The sequence below is a fragment of the Sipha flava genome, unplaced genomic scaffold (assembly GCF_003268045.1).
Source record: "Sipha flava isolate LNK unplaced genomic scaffold, YSA_version1 134_pilon_pilon, whole genome shotgun sequence".
Classification (NCBI taxonomy): Eukaryota; Metazoa; Arthropoda; class Insecta; order Hemiptera; family Aphididae; genus Sipha; species Sipha flava.
Genome location: NW_020271760.1, coordinates 548,628 through 572,717, shown reverse-complemented (window position 1 = coordinate 572,717; position 24,090 = coordinate 548,628). Strand labels below are relative to the sequence as shown.

The following is a 24,090-nucleotide window of genomic DNA, read 5'->3' as shown; positions in this document are numbered from 1 at the left end:
GATCTCAGATGATCTTGATGAAAATGAAAATCCATTGGGTGGAATATCAACAGATTTATTTGAAGAAGGCCCTAAGTCTGGAACAAAATCTTCTAACAAACCAATTATAGATGAAAAAGATGATGAAGAAAAGACATTGAATAACAGTCAAGATGATAATACAATTCCTCCGGGAGATAATCAAAAAACTATAGTCGATGACAATATGGATAAGAAGAAAGAGAATAGTCCAATCACTTACAAAAATTACTCAAGCTATGATGAATATCTAAAAGAAAAAGAGCAAAGAAAAGGTAAGATTAGAATATTGAGCGAACTATTGAAAAAAAAAAAATACTTTAAATTTGAATGTAATAAAAAAATATTATATTCAAAAAACTATTTTAGGTATATTTTGATCTATTATAATTTACATGAACTATATGTGTTCATAGAGTGTTATTCGAAATTTGTTTTGAATACAATTATAATGCATCTAAGATAACTTTTATTCAATTTTTATTCAGCAATTGAATAACACTAAAATTTTTATCCAATAAATATGAGGAACAATAAATCACTTTTCCCCCTCATCAATTTATTGAATTACATTCCGTAAATTTTTTTTAATTGAAAAATGTTATACGAATTGCTCCCTATTTAATAATGTTTCGTTAATCCAATCAATACAATCGACATAAACTAACGATTTATACGATATCGTAACCTTAATGCTATGAACACTGATCTGTAATTATATTAATTATAAGGAGACAAAAAACTGTATTACTTTTTATATATACAAAAATAAAATATATTTATTGCTTATAACTAGTACCATGCAATTAAAATGTTAAAAAAATAATATCAAGGCCAACAAAGTAGATAGTGGTGGTAATGGTGATTGGTAAAACTAACGTTAGCGAGCAGTAAATACGAAAATTCGGCACTTTTATCTTTATTATTCAATATATGTTATTATAACCAATTTTTCATAAACAAATTATACGAGTAGATTTTCCTATATTAAATTACATTTTTAAATTCTATATAAATAAATAAATAAATAGATTCTGATCACAGTAAACAATTTTTCAAGATTTTCGATATTTTCCAGAAGGGAACGCGTCCCTCCCTTGATCCCCCCCCCATATGGGCATCCTTGCGTTCCATAGTTATTCCAATATCACATTATTCAATTAATAAAACCACCCGGTCAAAACACACCACGATTAGTTTGAAAAACATCAACCGAAAAACGTCGCCGTCGCCATGTCAATTTATCTGACAACGACTGTACTCATATTTACATATTTATTATATACGTATTCATATAGACTGCTGTTATTATTACACCTACGACCAGCCACACATTTATCTCGTTTTAGATCACAAATTTATAATTTAGAACGATTTTGTCGTAGTACATTCACAAACACTCCTAATTTCCAATATCGATATATATCGAAATATATCAGAAATCTGTATGTAAATCTGTAATGTAAAATGATATAGATTGTTACGGTAGGTGTTCGAGGGACAAAAAGTAACCTAACCAGATTTTGGAGACAACTCGTGTGCATCACTGACTCAGCCGAACTTTTTAAATGTTAGGTACTAAACACTTTTTTGGGGAAGGCGATGTAATATGGGATTTGAGAATTCACCCTTCACACCCCTCTCACCTACACTACCAAGTTTATCAATGTATTTCCAGCATTATAAAAAAGTTTTAATAATATTTACTAAAATATAATTTATAATAATAATAAATTGACGGTGTTCAACTGCGGTAGTATCGCCATAACGTGATATAAAAACTATAGTGATTATAAAATAAGTGTTAAGCGAGGGTCGTCGCCACAACGTTCATATGTACCAAAGACAAACATCCGTTATTCTTCAAAATTTAGTTGGTGCCAAATTTTTAAAATACCAAATAGTAGTACACTAGTTTAGTACATACACAAAAATACGACCCGTGAAGGGTAGGTATTTTATTTTAGCTATAGCCCCTTAACCCACCCCCTTGACTACGTATATTTATATATATTAATATAATCGAGTAAATTTACACAGTCAATATTATAAAAATAATTGGAATCAATTAAACTGTCCATGACTTGATATAACGATTCATACATTATGATAGATAAGACGTTTAATGCAACTATGTAAGACTGTGTAATATAATATTTCTAATTTTTTACCGCTATCGAGTATTTGGCAAACCTACTATTGAAAAGTCCAACTATTTATTTATTTATAATATACGTTCAGTATCGAATTTAGTTTCTCTATCACCCTTATATCCACCATTATATCCACTTATAAAACACACGTACTAATTGAAAATAGTAGTGCATACGCAATGAATGTGATTAACTGTTTCTTTATAACATTATTATTTTTTTATAAAAACATGAATAATGTGTTCTTCTAGATTGTTTTGAAATCAAAAAACCAACTGAAGCCCGATTTTTTTGTACAATTTGGGACAAATTGCCTTATATATATAAAAGAATAAAAAAACGTTTTGTTGGAGACTTATGTCATGCAATTGTTCTCGGGACTCCATTGATAATCAAAAAATCTAGAGTAGTAATACCTGAAGACAAATCAAGTATTTATAAACTATGATGTATAAAAACTGAAAAAATTTCTACACATGAATTATACCAAAAATTTGATTTGATATTTCAGAACAACTAAAAGATATTTATGATCTAAAAACTAAAGGTACACTTCTTATGGTTATAATGAAACATTCAAGTTATGAAGAGTGGTCAAGTGTATTACAAAATGTAAAAAAAGAAGTCGATATTTTGATAAAATTTATTAAGAAGTATAAGATTGACGGAATACAGTTTTCAAATTTGCAACCTACGGTATGTGTTAGGAATTTCGCGTCTCGTATATTCTTGGACTCATGGTATCGAGCGCGCATTTTTATTCAATAATCTTAAAAACCTTGTAAAATGTTATCTTCAATAAGATATTTTATAGGGTCATTTGAAATGAGATTCTATTACTTATTAATTTCTAGTTAGTTTTTAGATATTTAAATATTACTAAATATAAACTAGTATTAGTTACGACTGATTGTTGGGACGTTATCAGGACCATATATATTTTTCCAATGGCCAAAATTATGTAATATATACTTTGGTATTGTGACTAGATTTTAATCCGATATCGATATTATAACGCATCGTTCGTTGTTTTTAAAACTTATCTTACGAGTTAGAACATCTTGTATTTAGTGTGGTTAACCTATTTGAAATCGGTAATCAAATTAGGAGCTTGGAAATTTGTTATTAAACTAATTTACGAGCGCCGCCGCTTATGAGTTGTAATTTATGAACCAAATAATATGGCACATCATAGTAATATAATGAAATAAGTTGACATATTAATATGATCCAAGTTATCACAAACATCACTATGTAACATTCACAGAAATAATTATTTCAAATTTTAATAATAAATGTTTTTATCTAAGACTTTCGGAAACTTGCATTAAACAAAGTTCGCACACCCCGACCTAGTTTATAATTATTAATTCTCCCAACCTCGTTTCTATTCTCGAATGCAATAACTATTGTACGAGTATATGAATTGATTCAGTTGATTTTTCAATCTAGAAAAAATTTTAGGCACAAGAACAATGGGATGCGGAAATGCTTTGTAAAATATTAAAATTCTTTAATTTGCTTATCAAAACAACAAAATTGAAAGGAATACCAGATTTCAAAATCGGCTTAACTATCAGTGCATATAGTCAATCAATTTCAACAAGTAATACGATTAATGAATTAGATTAAATTACATAACTTTCAATATATACATAATATAACTAAATCGGAACACATGCAGTGTTCGTGTTAAAATGTATTTTATGTGTTACACGCAGGTTTTCAATCGTTCAAAGATTTAAACAAGATCGTATACTGGTATTCCATTAACACGATCTCCATGATAAAATGTACGCCGGCTTATTTGACGGGAACATCACCGTTAGACGGTGAAATTAGCTTGGTAAGTATATCATCCGATTAACTCTAACCGTGCACATTTGAAGTTTTTAATTCAACAACGTTAAGAGATATTATTAGAATTTCTACTGGTATTGCACTCTTTTACGGAATTGTAGTGGTTTTAAGTGGAAACCCCTAAATATTAACTAGGTACGTAATTTATTCGCTAACCATTTTAAACCAGTTAATTTTAATCAGATCATAGTACTATGTGATACTACACTACATTGAATTGATGAATATAATACTGTGAGTTGTCTAGAAATAATATGCAAACAAGTTGAGAGCTTGTTCAGCATGCACGTGATTGAGTAGATAATATACTGTACCAGCGGTGCGCAATCATTTTTAATCCACGAGCCTCAAATAAATTTATTTGTATGAGGCCTCCTTTCTACCAGCATTATATTAATGTATAATATACTTACTTAATGCACACAAATATTTCATTGTATTAATTAAATAATTAATTTTAGGCAATTTTAATAATTCTTTAATATAATTAATCCAAAACATAAAAAAAAAATACAAAACTAGAGTCCTATGAAATCTAAAATCTAAACCTAAAATTATATTAAATAATTAAAATAAAATATGAAACTTATTTTTTCGGTGTTAAGCTATTGGCGACCCTCTAAAGGTTGTGCACCACTGCACTGTACCATATCCACAAAAAAAAAAAAGGTATCTCTACACTTCTCGTCGACTACTGTTATTTTATTTATTTATTTATTTATTTTATTTTAATACGGGCCACAGCCCAAAGTACAGAAAAATAAATTTACATATTATAAGTGAATAGTAGACATAACAATTAAAATAGAAAAAGAAATGAGACAAAAGAAAAGAATTACAAAACTAAACTTAAAAACTAAAAGACGGATCCTCATTAGCAATACGCATCATTCTATTTAGTGGTTTGTTTTGTGAATAATTTGTCGTACACAGCGGAATACTGAAAGGATAGGAAGAACGGACCTGGACACAGGGAATTTTAAAGTTTACTTTGGATAGAAGTTCAGGACAGTCGATCGATCCATTTATGAGTTTGACTAGGAAGACCTTGTTAATGGTGATACGTCTATCGGCCAAAAACTGTAAGCCTAGCCTATCTATTACTGCATCATAATCATGAGGTCTATGTTCAATATTTAATAGATATGCTGCAAAACTCAAAAACTTCCGTTGGACTCTTTCAAGTTGATTCATATTGCTTATGTTGTGAGGAATCCATATAATTACAGAAAATTCAAGAATAGATCTGATGAGCGCACAATATAAGGCTTTTAGTGGAGTTATCAACTTAAATTCGTTACAAACCCGCTTAAGAAATCCAAGAGCTTTTAAAGCTTTACAGCATGTCGCATCTATATGGTTATAAAAATTTAAGTTACTATCATAGAAAACTCCGAGGTCTTTCACAGTATTCGATTCAATAACAAGATAGGTTCCACGAAATGAGTATTTAAAATCCAAGTGAGTCCGACTTCTATGAAAAGCTTTTGAGCAACATTTGGAGACATTAAAATCCAAACCAATATTTACAGCCCAGGCGTCCAGTGCCCACAAGTTATTTTGAAGTAATTGACAGTCATGTACTGAGCGAATTTCTAGAAATAGCTTTAAGTCATCTGCAAATAGTAAGAATTTATTGTGGCGAATAACTATCTTTATGTCATTAATAAACAATATAAAAATTAATGGGGAAAGATGGCCTCCCTGAGGTACCCCTGACGGCGTGTTTAATACCTGTGATTTGATACCAAATACTTTTACGAATTGCTTGCGATCGGATAGATAAGAGCTGAACCATGATAACAAAGGCTCCCCAAAACCACTACTGGCAAGGACTTTCATAAGAACAGCATGGTTAACCCTATCAAAGGCTTTACTGAAGTCGGTGTAAATGACGTCAACCTGGTTCTTTTTTGCAAAGGCATTAAACACATAATCAGTGAACACTAGATTGCATGTGTTAACTGATTGATTAAGGCGAAACCCATGTTGTTCATCTATTATGATTTGATTTACCGCAGATTAGATAGAATTTAAGACTAAGGATTCAAACAGTTTACCTATATGACTGATTATAGTTATTGGCCTATAGTTAGCTACATTAGAAATATCATCAGATTTAAATATCGGCGTTATGGAACTAAGTTTAAGTATTTCAGGGTAGGATCCTGAGTCAAGTGATTTTCGAAATAGAAGCCATAAAGAGAAACATATAGACGATCTGATCGAGAATAAGAATCACCTGAGATACCATACGGGCCAATAGAATTATTTCCTTTCAGGCGTGATAAACCTTTTTCAACATCTGATATATCAAAGAAACAGTTCCTTGGAAGATCATGAATAAGGGATTGGGATAACTCAGGTTTATAGTTGATATTTGACACAGAATATACAGAATTAAAATGTTTAGTGAAAAAGTCCACTGTTTCATTATTATTTTTACTCATAATACCATTGAGCGTGACTGTCCTGTTTCTGCAATGATCGTTATAATTTTCATTGGAAGTTTTAATTCAAAGCTGAGTGGTAGAATTTTTCAGATTTCCACTAAATTTGCATAGCAATATAGAGAAACGGAGAAACATACGAAAATAGTAATGGTTCCTAGTTGGCCACGGGTACTTAAAATACATGTTCCATATCATACATAACGTGTTTAATTAAATCTAATAACATATTCATGAAATGCAAAGATAATTATAATTCATGTTTTATTTGTTTGTTTTTAGAAAAGATCGTTAAAAACATTGATTGAAAAAACCAATATAGAAAAAACAAAGATTGTTGTTAGTATACAGTTATATCCGAATAAACTTAACACATATCAACACTCATCCTATATAGAAGTAAGTATTGGAAAAATTAGAATTTATATTAAACCCAGCCAAAATTAATGAGGTACAGGCATCTAAAAACTCAAGCTATACAATTTATAGTATAAATAATGAAAAACGTAATTGTCAATGTTTTTTAAAACTATGAAATTGTCTTAACCTTGATAGTGATTACGAAACAGCACATAATTTCTACGTTTCCTTAATATCCATAATTACTGAAATCTCCACAAAGTTGTCTATGACCTGGTTATTATCATGTACCACATACGAAATAATGTAATTATAGGCCTCAGGGCCAGTGTTGAGACTTATTTAGATAAATTATCTAGATAGATTTTTTTGTCATCTTTTATCTTATCTAGATAAATAACGCTAAGTTATCTAATTACTTATCTAAGATAACATTTTTACTTATCTAGATAATTGTCTGTATTCTTGCCAAAATTAGAGTTATTTTTATTCTTGTACGGAAATAAATCCAACAAATCAGAGAACTTCAAAATCGGTCCAGCCGTTCTTGAATTATAAATTCTGTAAATAACCTGACTCTTTTTTATACATAAATATAAATTTTGTATTTATAATCATAATTCGTGTATTATTAATAAGTAATTATTATTTCTTGGTATGACATTTTGTTTGTATTTTCATGTCGGGAAAATATTTTTGGTATTTTTAAACTTAATTTCTTATTTTTCCACGAAAGTTCAAAATATAGTAGGTATTTGATTTTAGTATATACATGTAACTCATACGCCGAATAGTCATTACTTCAATTGGAACCCGTAAAGTCGTAATTACTTATAGAATAATGAAAATCATCAAATTAATATTATATGGAAAACAATATTGTTAACTTAAAATAATTTTTTTATGTATTCTTTATTCATCCTGATACGTACAGAGCAATTTTCATTTTTTTTTTTTTTTGTGTAACATTTTAGTGATTAACTATCATTAAATATTGTACATTATATATAAATACTGCTTAATGGTATACTACATTACTACAATAAACATTCAACACCTAGGTATCTATTGATAATAATGATTATAATTGAACCTTAGATATTATAATAATAGATTATAAATAATAGATATTATAAGAATATGAAATATTGACCAAAAATAACATTTTTTGAAAATATCTTTTTTTAACTAGATAAAAATGAAATTATCTTTTATCTTTATCAAGATCAATTTTGCATTATCTATTCCCAACACTGCTCAGGGCAAATATTTTTGAAAATCATATAATCGATTAAAATGTATCGTGAATCAAACGCCCAACATTTTCGTAAAATCAGTTTCTGTAGTCAGTCATGATTTTACATAGATACCGCTTCAAAGCAATAATTTTTTTAAAAGTGTAGTCAATATTATCAATAGAAAATTTAGAAACATGATCGTAAGACAATATAGAAAAAAAAATCCTAGATTCACTTTATTTTTTCTTTTATTTTTTTAATGGTTGATAGCAATAAAAATACTAAAAAGAAAAATTAAGTTTAAGAAGCACAATAAATTGTACAGGAACTGGGAACCAAAGACGGTTAAAAGGAAAGGTACAAATTGGCTAAAATAGGGAAAAGTAATGCAGAGATTATTAAATGAGGAATTCTCGATGGGGAAGATGAGCCAAATTGCCTGGAATGTATAGACAAATCTATCGATTTGAGAACAGGATTCGTGTACCAACACGTGACGAGTGTTACTGAATTTAAATTGTATTGAGGGCTGAAAATGTATTTAGTTTTTATTTATTCGTGTCCGATTCACGTACTTAAGCCTATTCTTCCGATTTTTTGTTTAATTCACGCATACATTATGACATAGTTATTGGCGGGAATGTTTTCGTACTTATAACTCAGATACAGTAAATATTATTACCATCCATACTCATTTGTAATATTATTTTCAAACCGTATAAATAATCGTACAACTTATGTATAAATATAAATATATTTATTTAGATGTGTCAATCAAAACCAAAAACATGGAAAAGATGGTGTGCTGCGCGTCCTGAACATTTCCGTTTAAAGGTAATGAATATTTTTATAGTCAATTTTAGACGACTTACATTATAGGTTCTATAAAACACCCACCTTTTGAAAGATCATCGATCAATGTGATACCTAGTGAAGCTTATACTACTTACATTACTTTTACGAAATAATAAATCTTTGTAGAAAGCACCGTTACAATGATGTTACGTCCTCCAATGGATAAAAACGGTACATACAACCAGTGGCGGTGCGATGCTGATATCATTGAATCAGTTGCTTTCAGGGGTGTTTTAAGGGGAGGAGGGTTCAAAGGGGATGATTGCCCACCCATAAATCCGTATTTAAGGAATCGATTATATGTGAGATACACATTTCAAATTTTTTCAATGTGGATCATTTTATATCGAAATCAAATTACGCGTGGCTGTGAATACTGAATTGAGCTTTTTTTCGGGTCCATACTTAGTGAAAAACCGAATGAAACATAAGCGTAACTTTCAAAATACCGACAGGTGTTAAAAAAGAACTACACAAAAGTCGATTCTAAGTGGATCCGGCATTAGATCAAAAAAAAAACTAAAATTATTAAGGATAACATATGTATGTGTACAAATCGTATGCTCTACGGGTATGATAAAAATATAACAAAAACAATAGTTACATTCGAGACGCGAAGTTAGCAGATTAGCACATTTTTAACATGTATAGCTTTCAGCATTGGACTGAAAGGTGAACATTAAGCGCCGTTTTTATTTCAAAAATATAAAACTTAAATTGCTGAATGTTAGTTAAACGATAAACAATTTAAACCCGCCACGATAATATATTATGTCACGGAAATATTTGCCACGGAAAGCACACATCTTCCGTGAACTTAACCGTTTCAGCAATCCGCCAATAGTTCTAATTCCGTAAAGTTGTATAGATACAACTTTCTTTCTGAACGCTCAAATCGCACCGCTTTAACACTTACACGATCATTAGTCTTGCATAATACAGTTTTCTCTTTGACGTACTGTCACAACACGTCATAATACTCGTATACTATCACTGTTACACTGCGGTTAACCGCAGCACAGACTTATTTAGACCATCATCCGAATCCGAGTGTTTGTATGTGTGTCAAGAGTCAATCTCGAGCTGCACAAAAATATTTTCCGAGTGAGCGACTATTAACGACCATACACGATGAAAGAAGAAAATTGGGAAGAAAACTGAAATGCAATTAGTGGCGGCGTAATTAATGTTAAAAATAAAGATAAAATGAACTAATAACATAATAATTCATTATTATAATTATTCATTATAATAAATCAATTCAATTCATAATTGGAATAATTAGATTCTTAATTCAATAAAAATGACTAATGTTAAACAGAGATCATCCGTATCCAAAGATCGTATGCCCTAAGCCAAGTTCAAAACCGGGGACACCATAAGATTTATTAATCGTAAACAAAAAAAAATAATAAAAGACAAAGATAAATGCGATTTTTGTTTTATTAATATAGTAATAAAATCTAATATATAATATTTACTTTAAAAATAAGAACAGGATGTCTTAACAATTGAATAGCTACATTATGAGCGTTAAAAATTATTATCAAGTGAGCCTATAAATTTTTTTTTCATTTTATAATAAAACTATTTTAATCAAAAAAACATTTACTATCTCTTAGTAAGGTTAGTGAACATAACGATAACGTTGATTTTTTTTTTCGTATAAATAATAATCATCAAAAATTAAGTTTACACTTACTCGTTTGTGTTATTACAATATACTAATATACTGTATTCACAAATATAATGATCCTACAATAGCTATACTAGTATGCATAAAAAATTTACCAATCCTCTTTGAATTTATATCCACACCCTGATAATTCCCCCCGTAATGTTTGATATATTTATAAAAATGAAATACCTTCTAATTGCTTAGAACCCAAAAGTATGGACTCGATTAAAAGAGTAAGGTCAAAATGCACTTATTTAAAATCGAATTGCATTTGAGTTAAAAAAAAAAAAAAAGAAACAATATTTTAAACTATACTCTAGTCAAAAACAGGTTATGGTCAAAATGCCCTTGGTTTAGGAACAATGTTGAAAAAATAATCTCATTTTTAATTTGTGATAATTTTTTATGCAAAATAAAAAAAAAATAAAAAATAATAATAATAACTTCATTTACATACGTTTTTGTTACAACTACATTTTGTTGAAACACAAAAAATATTTTCAAATATATATAATTCAAACAACTAGTCATTAAATGTACAATATTGAATTTTTTTATAAATATAAACCTATAAATATCACAGTTTTTGACTTAATTGAAGTTCGACTACTTAATAAGTAAAATTTAATTATTTTCGTTTAATAAAATTATATTTTTTAATATTTTACGAATGTCATTGCACTCGTATTTAAATGAATATCTTGATTTTGGATATAACATATTCTAATTATAAACTTCAACTCGTAGGTACACACATTGATGTTTTTTTTAACAGTACTTTTACAATTAAAAGGTACATTTGTACTAGAGACTTCTTTTTTGCATATTTCCAATCGATTTTTTGATTCTGTGAGAGGTTTTTGAACCGTACAGAAGCCATTTTCGACAAGGTATGTTGACGGGAAAAAAGACATGTTTGATAACAACACTTATTTCCAAATTTTAACGTACATGGTTTTAACATGGTCCAAATCAACTCTTGTAATAAAAACGTTAACGACAGAATAATCACCCTACTTATATATAACGATCCCTCAGAATTATAAATGCTCCCAACAAGGAATCCTTGGACACATAATATATTGGACAGAAATATATTACACGTCGAGTTCGCCTAGTATAGTTATTCAATCAATAATTATTATAAAAATAATACATACGTAGATATGTATATTAAAATATATACATTTATCATTAATCCCGACACCTGCATAACCTCCATATGTGTGAAATTCCACACAACTGTGGCGATGGTTTTCACTTATAATTATTAATTTTATTACAACGACGAAAAATAAACACAATTTTCATAATTGTATTTAAATTTTTTTTATAATACATACTACCTACTACATAAGTCTACGTTGCGTCATGATGAACATTATGTGAGCGTAATCTACAATCGCGCTTCATTATTTTATCTTTTTTTTATGCGTATTATTATTTTTATGAACTAATAATGATGTCTTTTCACACGAGAGTTTGCGTTTCCGTAGGATTTCGCATTGGTTATGTACATATGTGCATGCAATGTGAAACATTGCAGTATTTGACGGGCGGACGAGAAGGATGGTTCGGGCCCAAGCAGTTTTTTTTTTTTTTTTTTGGTCTCACATTTTATATTATTACTTTTTATAGTTTATTATTAACGTTAACATTATAACAATTAAGATCAACAACGAATACAAAATTTAAAAATAAAATGAAATAAAAATATTAGTATTATTAGCACATCACAATAATTTCGATTGTACAGGGTGATTCTAATATTTTTCAATCAGCTAGATTAGACTAAACATTATCTAGGGTAGCAAGTAGAACGCAAGAGATGTGTGCTTTCTTGTATGGGTTAAAAGAATCTCAAACAGTATTTTTCTGTCCACATGTATAAGAAGAGAATCATAAAAATAAGTTACATTTTTCTAGATCAAGGGACGCCGCATGCGTACGTGTTGTCTCCATTTTACGAACAAACAAAACTGCACAATTCAGATTTTGGATTCTTTATGATTTAACTGCGTCACGACGAGAACTTAAATTATCCGTTGAACCGTCCATGTGACGTCATAGGTTTTCTAAGATATTTTAATTTTCAAGCGAATTATAATCTCGTAAAGTATTACAATTTAAAAAATGCTAATAACATGTTACGTACATATTATACGTTTGTAAGACGTAAACAACACGTACGGTTGTGACGTCTTCTTCAACGTTAAAATATTAATAATCATTGGGCATTTAAAATTGAAAAAACGATTCGTTTTATTAAAAGATCCGGATTGATCCAGTTAAATATATCCGATGGTATTAATTATTGCACTTTATACTATTATTATTTATAAACACAATTAGGTATGGCTATATTTTTACGATAAAATAGAAAATTAATACAACATTAATCCGATGCAATTTAAACAGTTTTCAATTTAAAAATTCGGAAAGTACGGGCAGAGTCACCACAATCATTTTAATCGTATTGTCCAATTATAACATTGCCCTCTCATCCACAATAACATTCAGATAACACCATTGGTGTGAATGTAATGATAAAAATTACATCTTAACTTAAGTAAGTTGAAAAAAGTCATTAACTTTCCCAGCCATACTAATAATATTTTAATACGATACAAAATACTTTTATGAATTGTTGCATACATAAATAAACACTTACATCTATATTTGCTATGGTTAATAGTTAAATTATGTGTTTAAAAAAATTACATTAAACGTTTAAAGATTTCGAATTTTAATACTTTCAGCTAAAATACATTTTCTGCGTCCCTATTTTTTGATTTTTTAATCCGTGTTTGGTAAATTGTTTGTGCATAAATACATCGTGTTGCAGTTATTTTATTTTAATCGCATAAATATTTGTTTCTCGGCCGTGACTATAAACAATAGGTAACGTTTACCTTATAATGTAATACATGCATATAACGGCGCGATGAACATTTATGTAACTAATATTTCAGTACCTACCCCTTGCCTACTTCTTTTTCTAGCTCACCATCCTTGATATTTATTCCAAAATATAAATTGAAGAAAACTTCAGACTATCAAAGATTTATGTACCTACCTACTTGCATTTTACCAACCCGAACTTATGATAAGAAAATTCTAAGAGGCTTTTACCTCTTTTATGTCAAAATTAAATAAAAATCACAATCTTAACCTTATTGTCGTGTTGTTCTTATCGACTATCGTGTATTCCGTTGTATTCGTGTTACGTGTTGGTGTTACGTTTGTCTTGAAAATATACATCGTCTGAATCCTTCCATAATCTTTACAACTCTAAATCTAACCACCCGCTTAGCCCAAATACGCGTTTAAAGTGTTGATGCCTTAGGTAAAGTTTTATTGCCACCCCTACACACGTTTTATATGATTTTCTAGAAATATCGTATTTATTAGCTATGGTTTTTACGTAGTCAACTTTTGATAATATTATCACGAGAATAAAAATCGCAGTGTGGTCGTTTATTAAAATCTAAAGATATTAAAATATTTTGATTAACGAATGAAAATGGCTGATGGATTATGGCTACAACACGCCACTCAAGGCGATGGTACCCCCTCGCTACCCCCTAAACACGTCTCTGATCCACCAAAACACCCATAACGTTTTCACAATGACGTCTGGGCGTCATAAAAAACATCATCACCACGCCACTGCAGTGGCGAAGCCGGGATTTTTGAATAGGAGGAGCTAAACGTTTTTTTTTGAGCTGGTGAGGTATGAGAGGATATGAGAGTTCGCCCTTCACCTCGACCCACAAGTATATCAACGTGTTTTCAGCATTTCAAAACAGTTTTTAATAATGTTTATTAAAATGTAATTCGCAATAACAATAAAATAACGTTGGTTAGCTGTGACGTAGCGGTACGAAAACAATAGTAATTATAAAACGATAGACGATAATCGCCCCAACGTCCATGGACACCACCATTGAAAAGACAGCGATATTCGCGGTAGAAATAATGGACTTATGCGCCCGCAGACAAAAAAACACCAGTTGTTCGTCAACATTTAGTTAATGTCAAATTTTTAAAACACTTGAACACTAAACACTAGTGTACTGATACATTAATTAATCGAAAAAAAAAACAATTTCAATAAATAAATAAAATATTTTGAATATTATTATCGATTTTTCTTAAAAAATAATAGATATATTGTAAAATACATAATTTAGGTTCTTAAATGTTTACGCTAAGTACGATAGTTTCTGAATTATATAAAATAATAAAAAACCTACTCTCTTTTGTCATATTCATCCCTGATGCAGCACCAGAAGGGGTTAAGCGAGACCTTACAAATTTCACCCAAATTACACATATAATAACAAATTAAGAAGGTACTGTGAATCGTTGTTAACATGTTCGACGTGTTTATTTTTTCAATGATTATTTTGCCATTCCGAAACGGAACGAGAAACATAAGTGTTTGTATTGCTCGTACTTTATGACGACGCATTTCTTACTTCTCTACCTACGCAAATATAGCTTTCACGTGGGAAGTCTACGTTGAAATATGTTCGAGTCGCATATTGCACTGTTTCCGTTGAAATTTGAACACAGAAAATGTTCAGTTTTCAATTCGATCAGTAGTTTACGAAATGGAAAGAAAACCGAAAACACAATTTAGAATTGATCATGCACTTCAAATATTTTGTTTATATTTTATTTTTGCATTAAATTCAAAATCATAAAGAGCCATTATGTAATGCTGTTAATAATATTTACGATTATAATGCAAGACGTAAACAATGATATAACGAATAAGTAATTTAAGTATTTGTCATCCTTCACAAGCTATTTTTTTTTTTTATTGTCAATCCTTCGAGCTAGAAACTTCAAAACCAATAGTGTGTTTTATTGACTGGAATTAAAAAAAAAAAAAAAGACGCAACAGTAAAATCCAACTCCATATCGATCCATATTGCTGTGATCACAATAATTATAAACAGTGGCGGATTCAGGATTTTTTTTTTTTTTATTGTGGGGGGGAGGTTTGATAAATGTTTTCCCTTGGGATATTTTTTATAATATTGCAGTCAATGATTGATAGTGAATAATAGTAAGTAATATAATATATTCATTTAAATCTAAGACTACTAATTTCTTGTATGAATAAAAATACAAATTATATACTTTCCCAAATACTTAAAAAAAAAAAAAATATCTTTTCTTAAATCATAAAATTATTGATTTTTAATACATATTTTTCCTGATTTTGGGGGAGGGAGTTCCCACATGGATCTGCCACTGATTATAATAGTAATATTATATTATTTATCGTTGTGGCACAGGGTCAGTATTTACGGAACCTGAGCATTTGGGGCATCCAACTGTACTACATGGACTCGGACGACTATAAATCCAAATGCAAATGCTATAGTTTCCCCATGATCCGCGCACTTCTACGGGGTTTGATCAACATGGACGAGCCAGAGTACTGTTCATTCCTGGGCGAGGTCGAAAACCAACCAGCCGCGTGCACCATACCCAAAATATAAGTAGAAAAATTAGAATTGAAAGTAGGCTGAACGCACAACATTAAATCAATAGTGCTACGTGCAATGTACATTTTACGTGTATTATTCTAGCGATTAAAATAGCGTCCCGTGGTGTCAACTTCAGTTGTTTTTTTATTTTTTTATATCGTATTATAATAACTATGGCTCGGAAGTTGATGCGTTTTTTTTTTTTTTTTTGGAACTTTTTAAACGATGCTCTTCTGTCCACGAATGGTTTTCATTAGCATCTGAATCCGAATAACTAATTATTATTTTTTTTTTGCATTTTTTTGGTGTTTATTAGTTTTCAAGTCAGTTTTGACATTTTTAGGTCATTTCCTCTCGTTTTTAGTAATTTTTACCGATTTCATAATATTTCACTTCTTGTTTCTTGTCGACCATTAGGCCGATAACTCAAAACTTGTCCGATTTTATCTCGCCGATTACATACGTCATTGTCATGTTGTATTGAATATTATTTATAACTACAATTCGTTACTAATATTTTCGAAATGGCGAAAATTAAAAAGTAATCTTTTGCGTCTTCAAACCACACTTCGATGGACGTGGAGAGAAGTTTCTCCAAATATAAATATTTATATTCAAATAATCGTCGTTCATTTACTTTTGACAACATAAAATACTCTCTCATTGTACAATGCAATGATTTTGATTTTTGAGTATTTTGTTTGTAAGCTTTGATAAATTTATAAAACAAATATTTGTAATTTTTTTATTTCATATTTTAAGGACATCTGTTGTAATTTTTTTAGGTCATTTTTTAATGTTTTTAAGGTCATCAACTTCCGAGTCCTAATAATAACTATTGGGAATTATTAATTGTGATTGGACTCCATGCTTTTTTTTTTTTTTATCTATACACCAAGTACTGTTGTGCCAAAAACTTACAGATGCAAGTAAAGAAATAATAACAACATTAATAGAGTTTTACATTTTTTTACATTTAATTAATCAAATAAAATGAAAAGCATTACATTTTAATATGATTATTGTCAGTTTAAATTAAACATTTTGCATATTAAAAAAAAAAATGTTCAATACAGTTGTACAAATATTAAAAGACTATAAATAACATATTAATCAAATTTAGTAAAATTGAAATCAAATTTGATATATCATTATTGTTATTAAAAATGTGCAAATAATTAAATGGGTAATATGAATACATAACAAATAATTGTATGTGGAAAATATTATATACAATTTATAATAATTACAAAATCAAAAAAATGCAAAAAATACATAGACACATTTGGAGTATATAAAATGAAATGAAATTATCATTCATTGTTAATTTTATTTTGTATATTGTCCGTTCATTATGGTCACCGCAAATTATCAATTATTATTCAAAAATATAATATATACAGTATCGAAAAAAAACAAAATATATAATGAAACTATGAAATATTAATGTTCCAACATTTAATTTTAGAAATAATGTTCCTTTTTTTATTAGTCATTAATATAGCATGGGTTTATATACATTAAAAACCAACCAAATATGCGTTAAAATATCTTTAACATGCACAAATATATACAATAATGCGTTAAAATATGCACTCGAAATTTAACAAAAAAAATTTTTATTTCTGAACATTTAATTAAAATAATACATAAGAAAATTGATTCACTTCGTTATTTAGAAATTATGAAATTTTAGTATATCGTAGTCTTCAATTTTGATGATATTTATCTAAATTTTTCCTTAACAGATTTACCCCTTATATTACAATACTTAGTAAAAATTAAAAAATAAAAAAATTTATCCATATGACAAAATGCACTAAAGTATAATACAATTAAAAACGTAAAAAGTCCTTCAAATAGAAATAAATGGGTAAATATTGAAATATGCTCGAATAAAATTTGATTGTTTAAATCATTATATCATAAACGGACTTTATTCTAACTTAGCATATCATAGGACCAACCAGAATAAATATGCAAATGCATATAAATCCACGCTCTACTCATTAATCATGACTCATCAAACTTAAAATTAAAATAATTAACCATCAATATAATGTTAATTAATTATAATAAAATAAAAAATTATAATTTTTTCATATATATTATTTATAAATTGTAAAGATTACTTTTATTATAAATTTATAAATTATAATGTTTGTATTATAATTATATACTACTGCATTCGGAGCAAAATAAATATGTATAAAAAAAAACTTATAAAAACATTTTAGAAGTGAAAACTGTAATAAAATATAATAAAAAATAATAAATTAGCCCTGGGTATAAGTAATGACTTGTTATTTTAAACTCCTATAATTATATTTTCATTTCCAGCATTTCAATTAAAGTTTTTATATCCTTACCTGAACAATAAAAAGATATTGTTGCCAACTATGAATTAACAAAATAACTAAAACCACTTAGTATTATAAATTAATTTAAACAAAAAAAATATCCATACATACAAAATTCAAAATAATAATGTATACAGATGAAAATGTTGGTAATTTTATTAGTTAATTTTCAACTAAATAGCAAAATATCAACTTTTCTTTTTTGTATGCATCCAATTTCCCCAAATCTTTTCATTATCTTCTTTAATTTCTAGAAAAAATAAGTCATTTTATAATAAGAATTTTGTACATATTTATATAGATATAAGTAAAAAATATATAATATTTATGTTATTTATGAAAAATTATAATTATGAATTATTATGAAATAATTTCATAACCTTTTAACTTACTTTTTGCACTTTCTTCTCTAAGTTTTTTAAAATGACTTTCTATTGCTGAATTTGAGTAATTCTATAAACATAAAATAATTGATTACATCATTCAATGTACTTTTTTATACTTATTTATTTATTTATTCAATATATCTAAGATTTTTAATATTTAAAATATTTAGAAAATAAGATACCATTTACAGCCATATGATTAAAAAATGTTGGTATTCATATTTTATTTCCAGAACTATATTATTTTTAACACAGTTTATAAATGTTCATTTGTAATATATACCATGAATTATAATTGTTTTCAAGCCTAATATATGAACATTGATTTCCATCACAAAATCAATATTAATAAAATGATTGATAAATTATTCAATAATTAAGTAAATAAAAATTAGTAATTAACACTTATATAATTAATATTAATTATTAAATATTTAAGAAATATAATAAAAAATACAATATTTAAGAATCAAGGAAACATATTTAGAGAAAATTGATTTTTGGATTATTCATACATTAATAAATCATTTATCACTAGAAATAGTTTAAAAACATATATGACAATATTTATACCCTAAGTTATACAGTTATGGAATATTTTTTTATGCACATGAATTACCAATATAGAGTAAATTTTAAAAAAATAATAAACACTTGCTTTTTAAAAGATATCAGGTAACATAACATAGTTAATGAATACAATGGTTTTTAATGTCTATAAGTCGGTATGATTTAAAATAGTGGTTCTCAACCGGTAGGCTGTGGCACATTGGTATACCACGAATGCCCTTGAAGTGTGCTGCGATAAGTCTATAAATTGTTTTATAAGCATGTATTTACCAGCTTATTATCGATGTTTGATGAAAACTAATCAAACTCATCGTAGATATATATATATTATTTATTGTAAGTATGCCCATCTCAGCAGTCTCGATCGATCAATTTTATTAATATATTTCACAATAAATAACGCTCTAATAGAGTAGACTATAAACAGTGTACATATATATATATATATATATGATATGGTTCGCATAATATATAAATTGGTGTACTGCGAACATTTTGTCGAAGATGAAGTGTGCTGCATTGTTAAAAAGGTTGAAAACCAACGATTTAAAATTTTTAATATTTTTATATAATTTAATGATTTATTACATTTATTAATATCTTGAAAAATTGTGATGATCTAAAGAAAAAGAAAACATCAAAATATGTTTAAGGAATTCATAGAAAACAACGTATTAAAAATATTATAAATATATAATACAATAAATTAAGGATCTCATTCCTGTTATGTAAAAGTACAATAATTATCATTACATACCCATTTGTCCATAGGTTCCCCTGGAGTCTTAGACATTGTTTCTACTAACTTTGAAATTGCCAATCCTCTACCACCATATATAACTTGTTTCGTTTCAGGAATTAATTTTGGCTACAATGATTGATCATGAAAATTCAAATTAAATACAAATAAAAATCATGAAATCCATTCAATCAGTTTTACATTGTTATAATAAATAAGTTGTAGTAAATTCCAATATGAATTAATCAATATATTTACTATAGAGTTACTCCAAACTGTACTCTGCTCTTGTAGATCAGAAGTATGAGAGCCAGATGCTACAAAATCATTATGCGAGCTGGATTGTAGTGGTTTGTGTTGAGAGTGCCGTGCTAACATTTCGGTTCCTTTCAACTTGGTGGTCATAAATTTATTATTATTTTTCGACATGCTATAAATCTGTAGTCAATAGTACTGAAATGCCGATAGCACACAATAACAAATATTAAATAATTACAGCAATCAATTAATCAATAATTGAAAATTAACGTTGTGAAAAATCTAAAATTTGCTTTTTAACATTGTGACGACAAATGATTTGAGATCTGTGATAAGAAACATAGATCATTAAAGAATTTCGTTAAATTCATAGAGTAATACTCTATTACTCTAATATATATATTACTAATATTACTCTAATTACTCTATGGTTAAATTATATATAACTTGATATCACAGAATTCTGTACAATTACTACATAATGATAATATTAGAGCAGCGTAGAAAGAATCTTCTTTACACCATGAATATTAGATAAGGTACTTAGTATCACGGTTTAAAATATACTTTAAAATTACTTATATAATACATTACTAATTAATTATTTACTATTCATTATTACTAATTCATCATTAATAATATATATATATATATATATATATATATATTACTTAATATGCATTAAATACACTTTAGTACATTTTAACCGTGTCCTGTATGATTTCCATTACAAACCATGAAGCCAGCTGATTAAGCGACCGCCATGTTTTCAGTTTGCTAAACATTACATTCATTGGACAGAATGCATGAGAAAATAAGTCAGAATAAGTTTTTTTTAAAATGGTAAAACTAAATAATAAGTTTTAGAAAAATTCGTATAAATAATTTAAATAATTAATTAATTAAAAAGAAAAAATTAAATATCAAACATATAAAGTAATTTATATCAAATATACCAATAGATATGTATTAATTTAAATAAATAAGGTAACTATCTACAGATACAATTGTTTGTTAATAATAATAATGTTACTGATTAATAAATAAAATTAAGTTGGTCAATAGATCGCGTTTACTTGAATTCGTAGGTGAAATAAATAGTATAATAATAAAAATAAATATAATGTATAATGTGTCAATTTATCTTACATTACAAGAAATATATAAATGATTTTAAAATGGCATTTTTAAATTAATTTTTACATACCTCAATGAATGGTCGAAGGACGAAAGAAATCGCCGATAGCACTTCAGGCAAAAATATCGATATAGTCGATTCGGGAACTCGAAAAAGGTATTGCAGAGACTTAAAAGAATCGCCAGTTGCTAGATAACGTAGTGTTACTTCAAGTTTTGTGATTACTGGGATTGCCATCCTCATAACTGTATCTTCTTTTTTGAGCATTCCATCAACCATCTTGAGTAAATCTTCAAAATGGGTACAGTCTAGTCTCAAAATATTGCGATAAGCTGAAGCGTCTTCGTCCTTCAACTCTTTCAGTAAACTGCTCGATGCACCATACATCTCGCGTCTGCCTATCCATTGTTTGACCCATATATTTCTTTGCCTTTTCCGCTTTTCTTTTTTTTTTAACTCCTTTTTGATAGCATGAGCTAAAATAATGACACCCGCACGTACAATTTCCGTCGACATTTTGTAAACACTAAAACCATAAACGCCAGCGAGTAGCGAATAAAGTAGACCAGCTTTCAACTTTACTCGCGGATAGTTAACAATCTGCTAGTTGGCTAGTGAACATGATTACACTAGGCGAGTTTACTAGCAGATAGTGAATTTGCCAACTATCAGCTTGTAAACTCGCTCAATGTAATCGACGCTTAAATAGTATACTAATATTTATATACATTTAAAGAAATATTGTAGGGCATAGGTTTTAAAAGAGATTCTGTTGCAGAATTCAACTTCACGTTTTCTTTAGAATCAAATTACCTATCGACATATTTATATTTAAATATTCGAAACGTTTACATATTCTTTAATAATACTTATCAAATATAATTCATATATTTAATGTTTATATTTTTCTTAAAAAATAAAAATTTATATTTGTTCTCATCTAAATCAAATTACATTTGGGCTCTAAAAGATCCCTTCACATTTTTGTTTTTAAATATTCAGATTTTATTTTTTAGAACACTTTTTAATGTTTTATACTTTCTTTGATGGACAATTGTGAAGACATCCAGAAAAATTAACACACATTATGGTAAAATCAATGAATTCTTTGGTTTATGAAAAATGATTTGGTTGATACAAAATATTAGTTGTATAATAGTAGTATTACTGTTTATTTGTTTTTATCATACTGTACACAATTAATACAATTTTATAAACAATTAACAGGACAACATTTATTAAATGCATTCACTTTTATTATATTATATTTATGTATTTATACACAGTATAAATTGTAATTTTGAATCAAGTTCTATATTCAATTACATTAAATTAAAAAATAAAACCTGAAAATATAAAAAAAATATTAATTTATTAATTTGTGTTTTACAAATTTATATTTATTTGCAATGATGTCTTCTAGTCAACTCAAGATCCTGGTTTTTTTTTTTTTTTTGTAACTCAATGTTTTGGTATAAAATACATAATAATTTTGATTTACAATTTCTTTTAGAAATATAAAATGTCTATTTTCTGAGCTGAAATAAATATTAAAATACATAAACTTTTTGTATTATATCTTGAAAATAAAACATTTTAACACATTTTTAAGTTTGAAATGTATGCATACACAGGATAGTACTGGCCCACCGGGCAGATGCATGACGCGCCCATGAAAATTACGATATCTGATGTACCCATAAAAATTACAGCTACATTAAGATTTTGGAGAGATATTCATTGTTTCTCATTAACAAGTAATTACCCCATGGTATTCAGTAATAAGTCATTGAAAAACGTTTATATTTTTGTGAAAACAAGCGTTAAACCTAAATTATGATTCCTAAATCTGTAATCTATTGAGCCATAGGTAATCCGAAGGATCAAATAACAAAAATTAAGGCGCCCTTAAATATTTTTGTAACCACCTCATAGAGCAGCCTGTACATACATATAAAATACTAAACATTGGAAGATTTGATCAGGTTATTTGTTTTTTTTATAAAAATTTAAAATTCAAATTATTTTATACATTATACAAGATTATTTTCAAGATGAAATGAATTAATATATTTACTATAGAGTTACTCCAAACTGTACTCTGCTCTTGTAGATCAGAAGTATGAGAGCCAAATGCTACAAAATCATTATGCGAGCTGTATTGTAGTGAATTGTGTTGATGAAAATAATTTAATGTTGTTAATTTTTAGTAAAATAGTATAAAATTCATAATTTTATTTTATAGATTGATAATTTGATTATATTTTAAATTTTAAGTTTAATCTTTAATTAAGAAACAACAAAATTTAAGAAAACATTTGTGAAAATTACTTATGGTTTCATAAGTAATTTTCACAAATGTTTTTGTACTTTCTTGTTTTAATTTAAATTATGATAAAATTATTGTTTTCAAATAATATAAAGACTATTGCTTCTAATTAAATAAAAAAATATCACTTATTAATATTGATTGTTTAAAAATAATAAAATGTTGGTAATCATTTTATTAAGCAAATATTTAGT

The 24,090-nt window shown here is 27.8% G+C and overlaps 2 protein-coding genes and 1 long non-coding RNA gene across 4 annotated transcripts in view; 2 read left to right on the top strand and 1 right to left on the bottom strand.

The window, feature by feature from the left end:
* The window catches only part of LOC112679356, an 18,150-nt gene extending 1,903 nt beyond the window's left edge, over positions 1-16,247 (top strand). Inside the window, exons 3-10 of the mRNA XM_025549131.1 lie at positions 1-293; positions 2,423-2,602; positions 2,683-2,867; positions 3,636-3,777; positions 3,893-4,017; positions 6,764-6,880; positions 8,845-8,913; positions 15,922-16,247. The exon at positions 1-293 is cut by the window's left edge and continues 1 nt beyond it. Coding sequence (XP_025404916.1) covers positions 1-293; positions 2,423-2,602; positions 2,683-2,867; positions 3,636-3,777; positions 3,893-4,017; positions 6,764-6,880; positions 8,845-8,913; positions 15,922-16,128 — 1,318 coding nt within the window. The 3' untranslated portion in view covers positions 16,129-16,247. The remainder of the gene's footprint in view (positions 294-2,422; positions 2,603-2,682; positions 2,868-3,635; positions 3,778-3,892; positions 4,018-6,763; positions 6,881-8,844; positions 8,914-15,921) is intronic.
* Positions 4,981-5,651, top strand: LOC112679357. The gene is made up of 3 exons (XR_003148200.1): positions 4,981-5,113; positions 5,175-5,492; positions 5,564-5,651. It is a non-coding gene; the product is annotated as an uncharacterized LOC112679357 (long non-coding RNA).
* Positions 16,248-18,605: 2,358 nt separating the features above from the next.
* On the bottom strand, positions 18,606-21,724 carry LOC112679377. 2 transcript variants are annotated; one of them, XM_025549163.1, is made up of 5 exons: positions 21,637-21,724; positions 20,430-20,624; positions 20,190-20,300; positions 18,869-18,929; positions 18,606-18,726 (listed from the first exon to the last, which is right to left on the bottom strand). In XM_025549163.1, the coding sequence occupies exons 2-5, from the start codon at positions 20,598-20,600 to the stop codon at positions 18,665-18,667; spliced, it is 405 nt and encodes a 134-aa protein (XP_025404948.1). In that variant the 5' UTR covers positions 20,601-20,624; positions 21,637-21,724; the 3' UTR covers positions 18,606-18,664. The 2 variants fall into 2 exon arrangements, with proteins under 2 accessions (XP_025404948.1, XP_025404947.1); XM_025549162.1 differs by lacking the exon at positions 21,637-21,724 and having other exon boundaries at positions 20,430-20,995.
* Between the last annotated feature and the right edge of the window lie 2,366 nt (positions 21,725-24,090).

Coding starts and splice junctions, on each gene's coding strand:
- LOC112679377 (XM_025549163.1), bottom strand. CDS start 20,600: ATGTCGAAAAATAATAATAAATTTATGACCACCAAGTTGAAAGGAACC. Junction 20,301..20,429: donor CAGTTTGGAGTAACTCTATA/GTAAATATATTG, acceptor CAATCATTGTAG/CCAAAATTAATTCCTGAAAC. Junction 18,930..20,189: donor GGGAACCTATGGACAAATGG/GTATGTAATGAT, acceptor TTATGTTTATAG/AATTACTCAAATTCAGCAAT.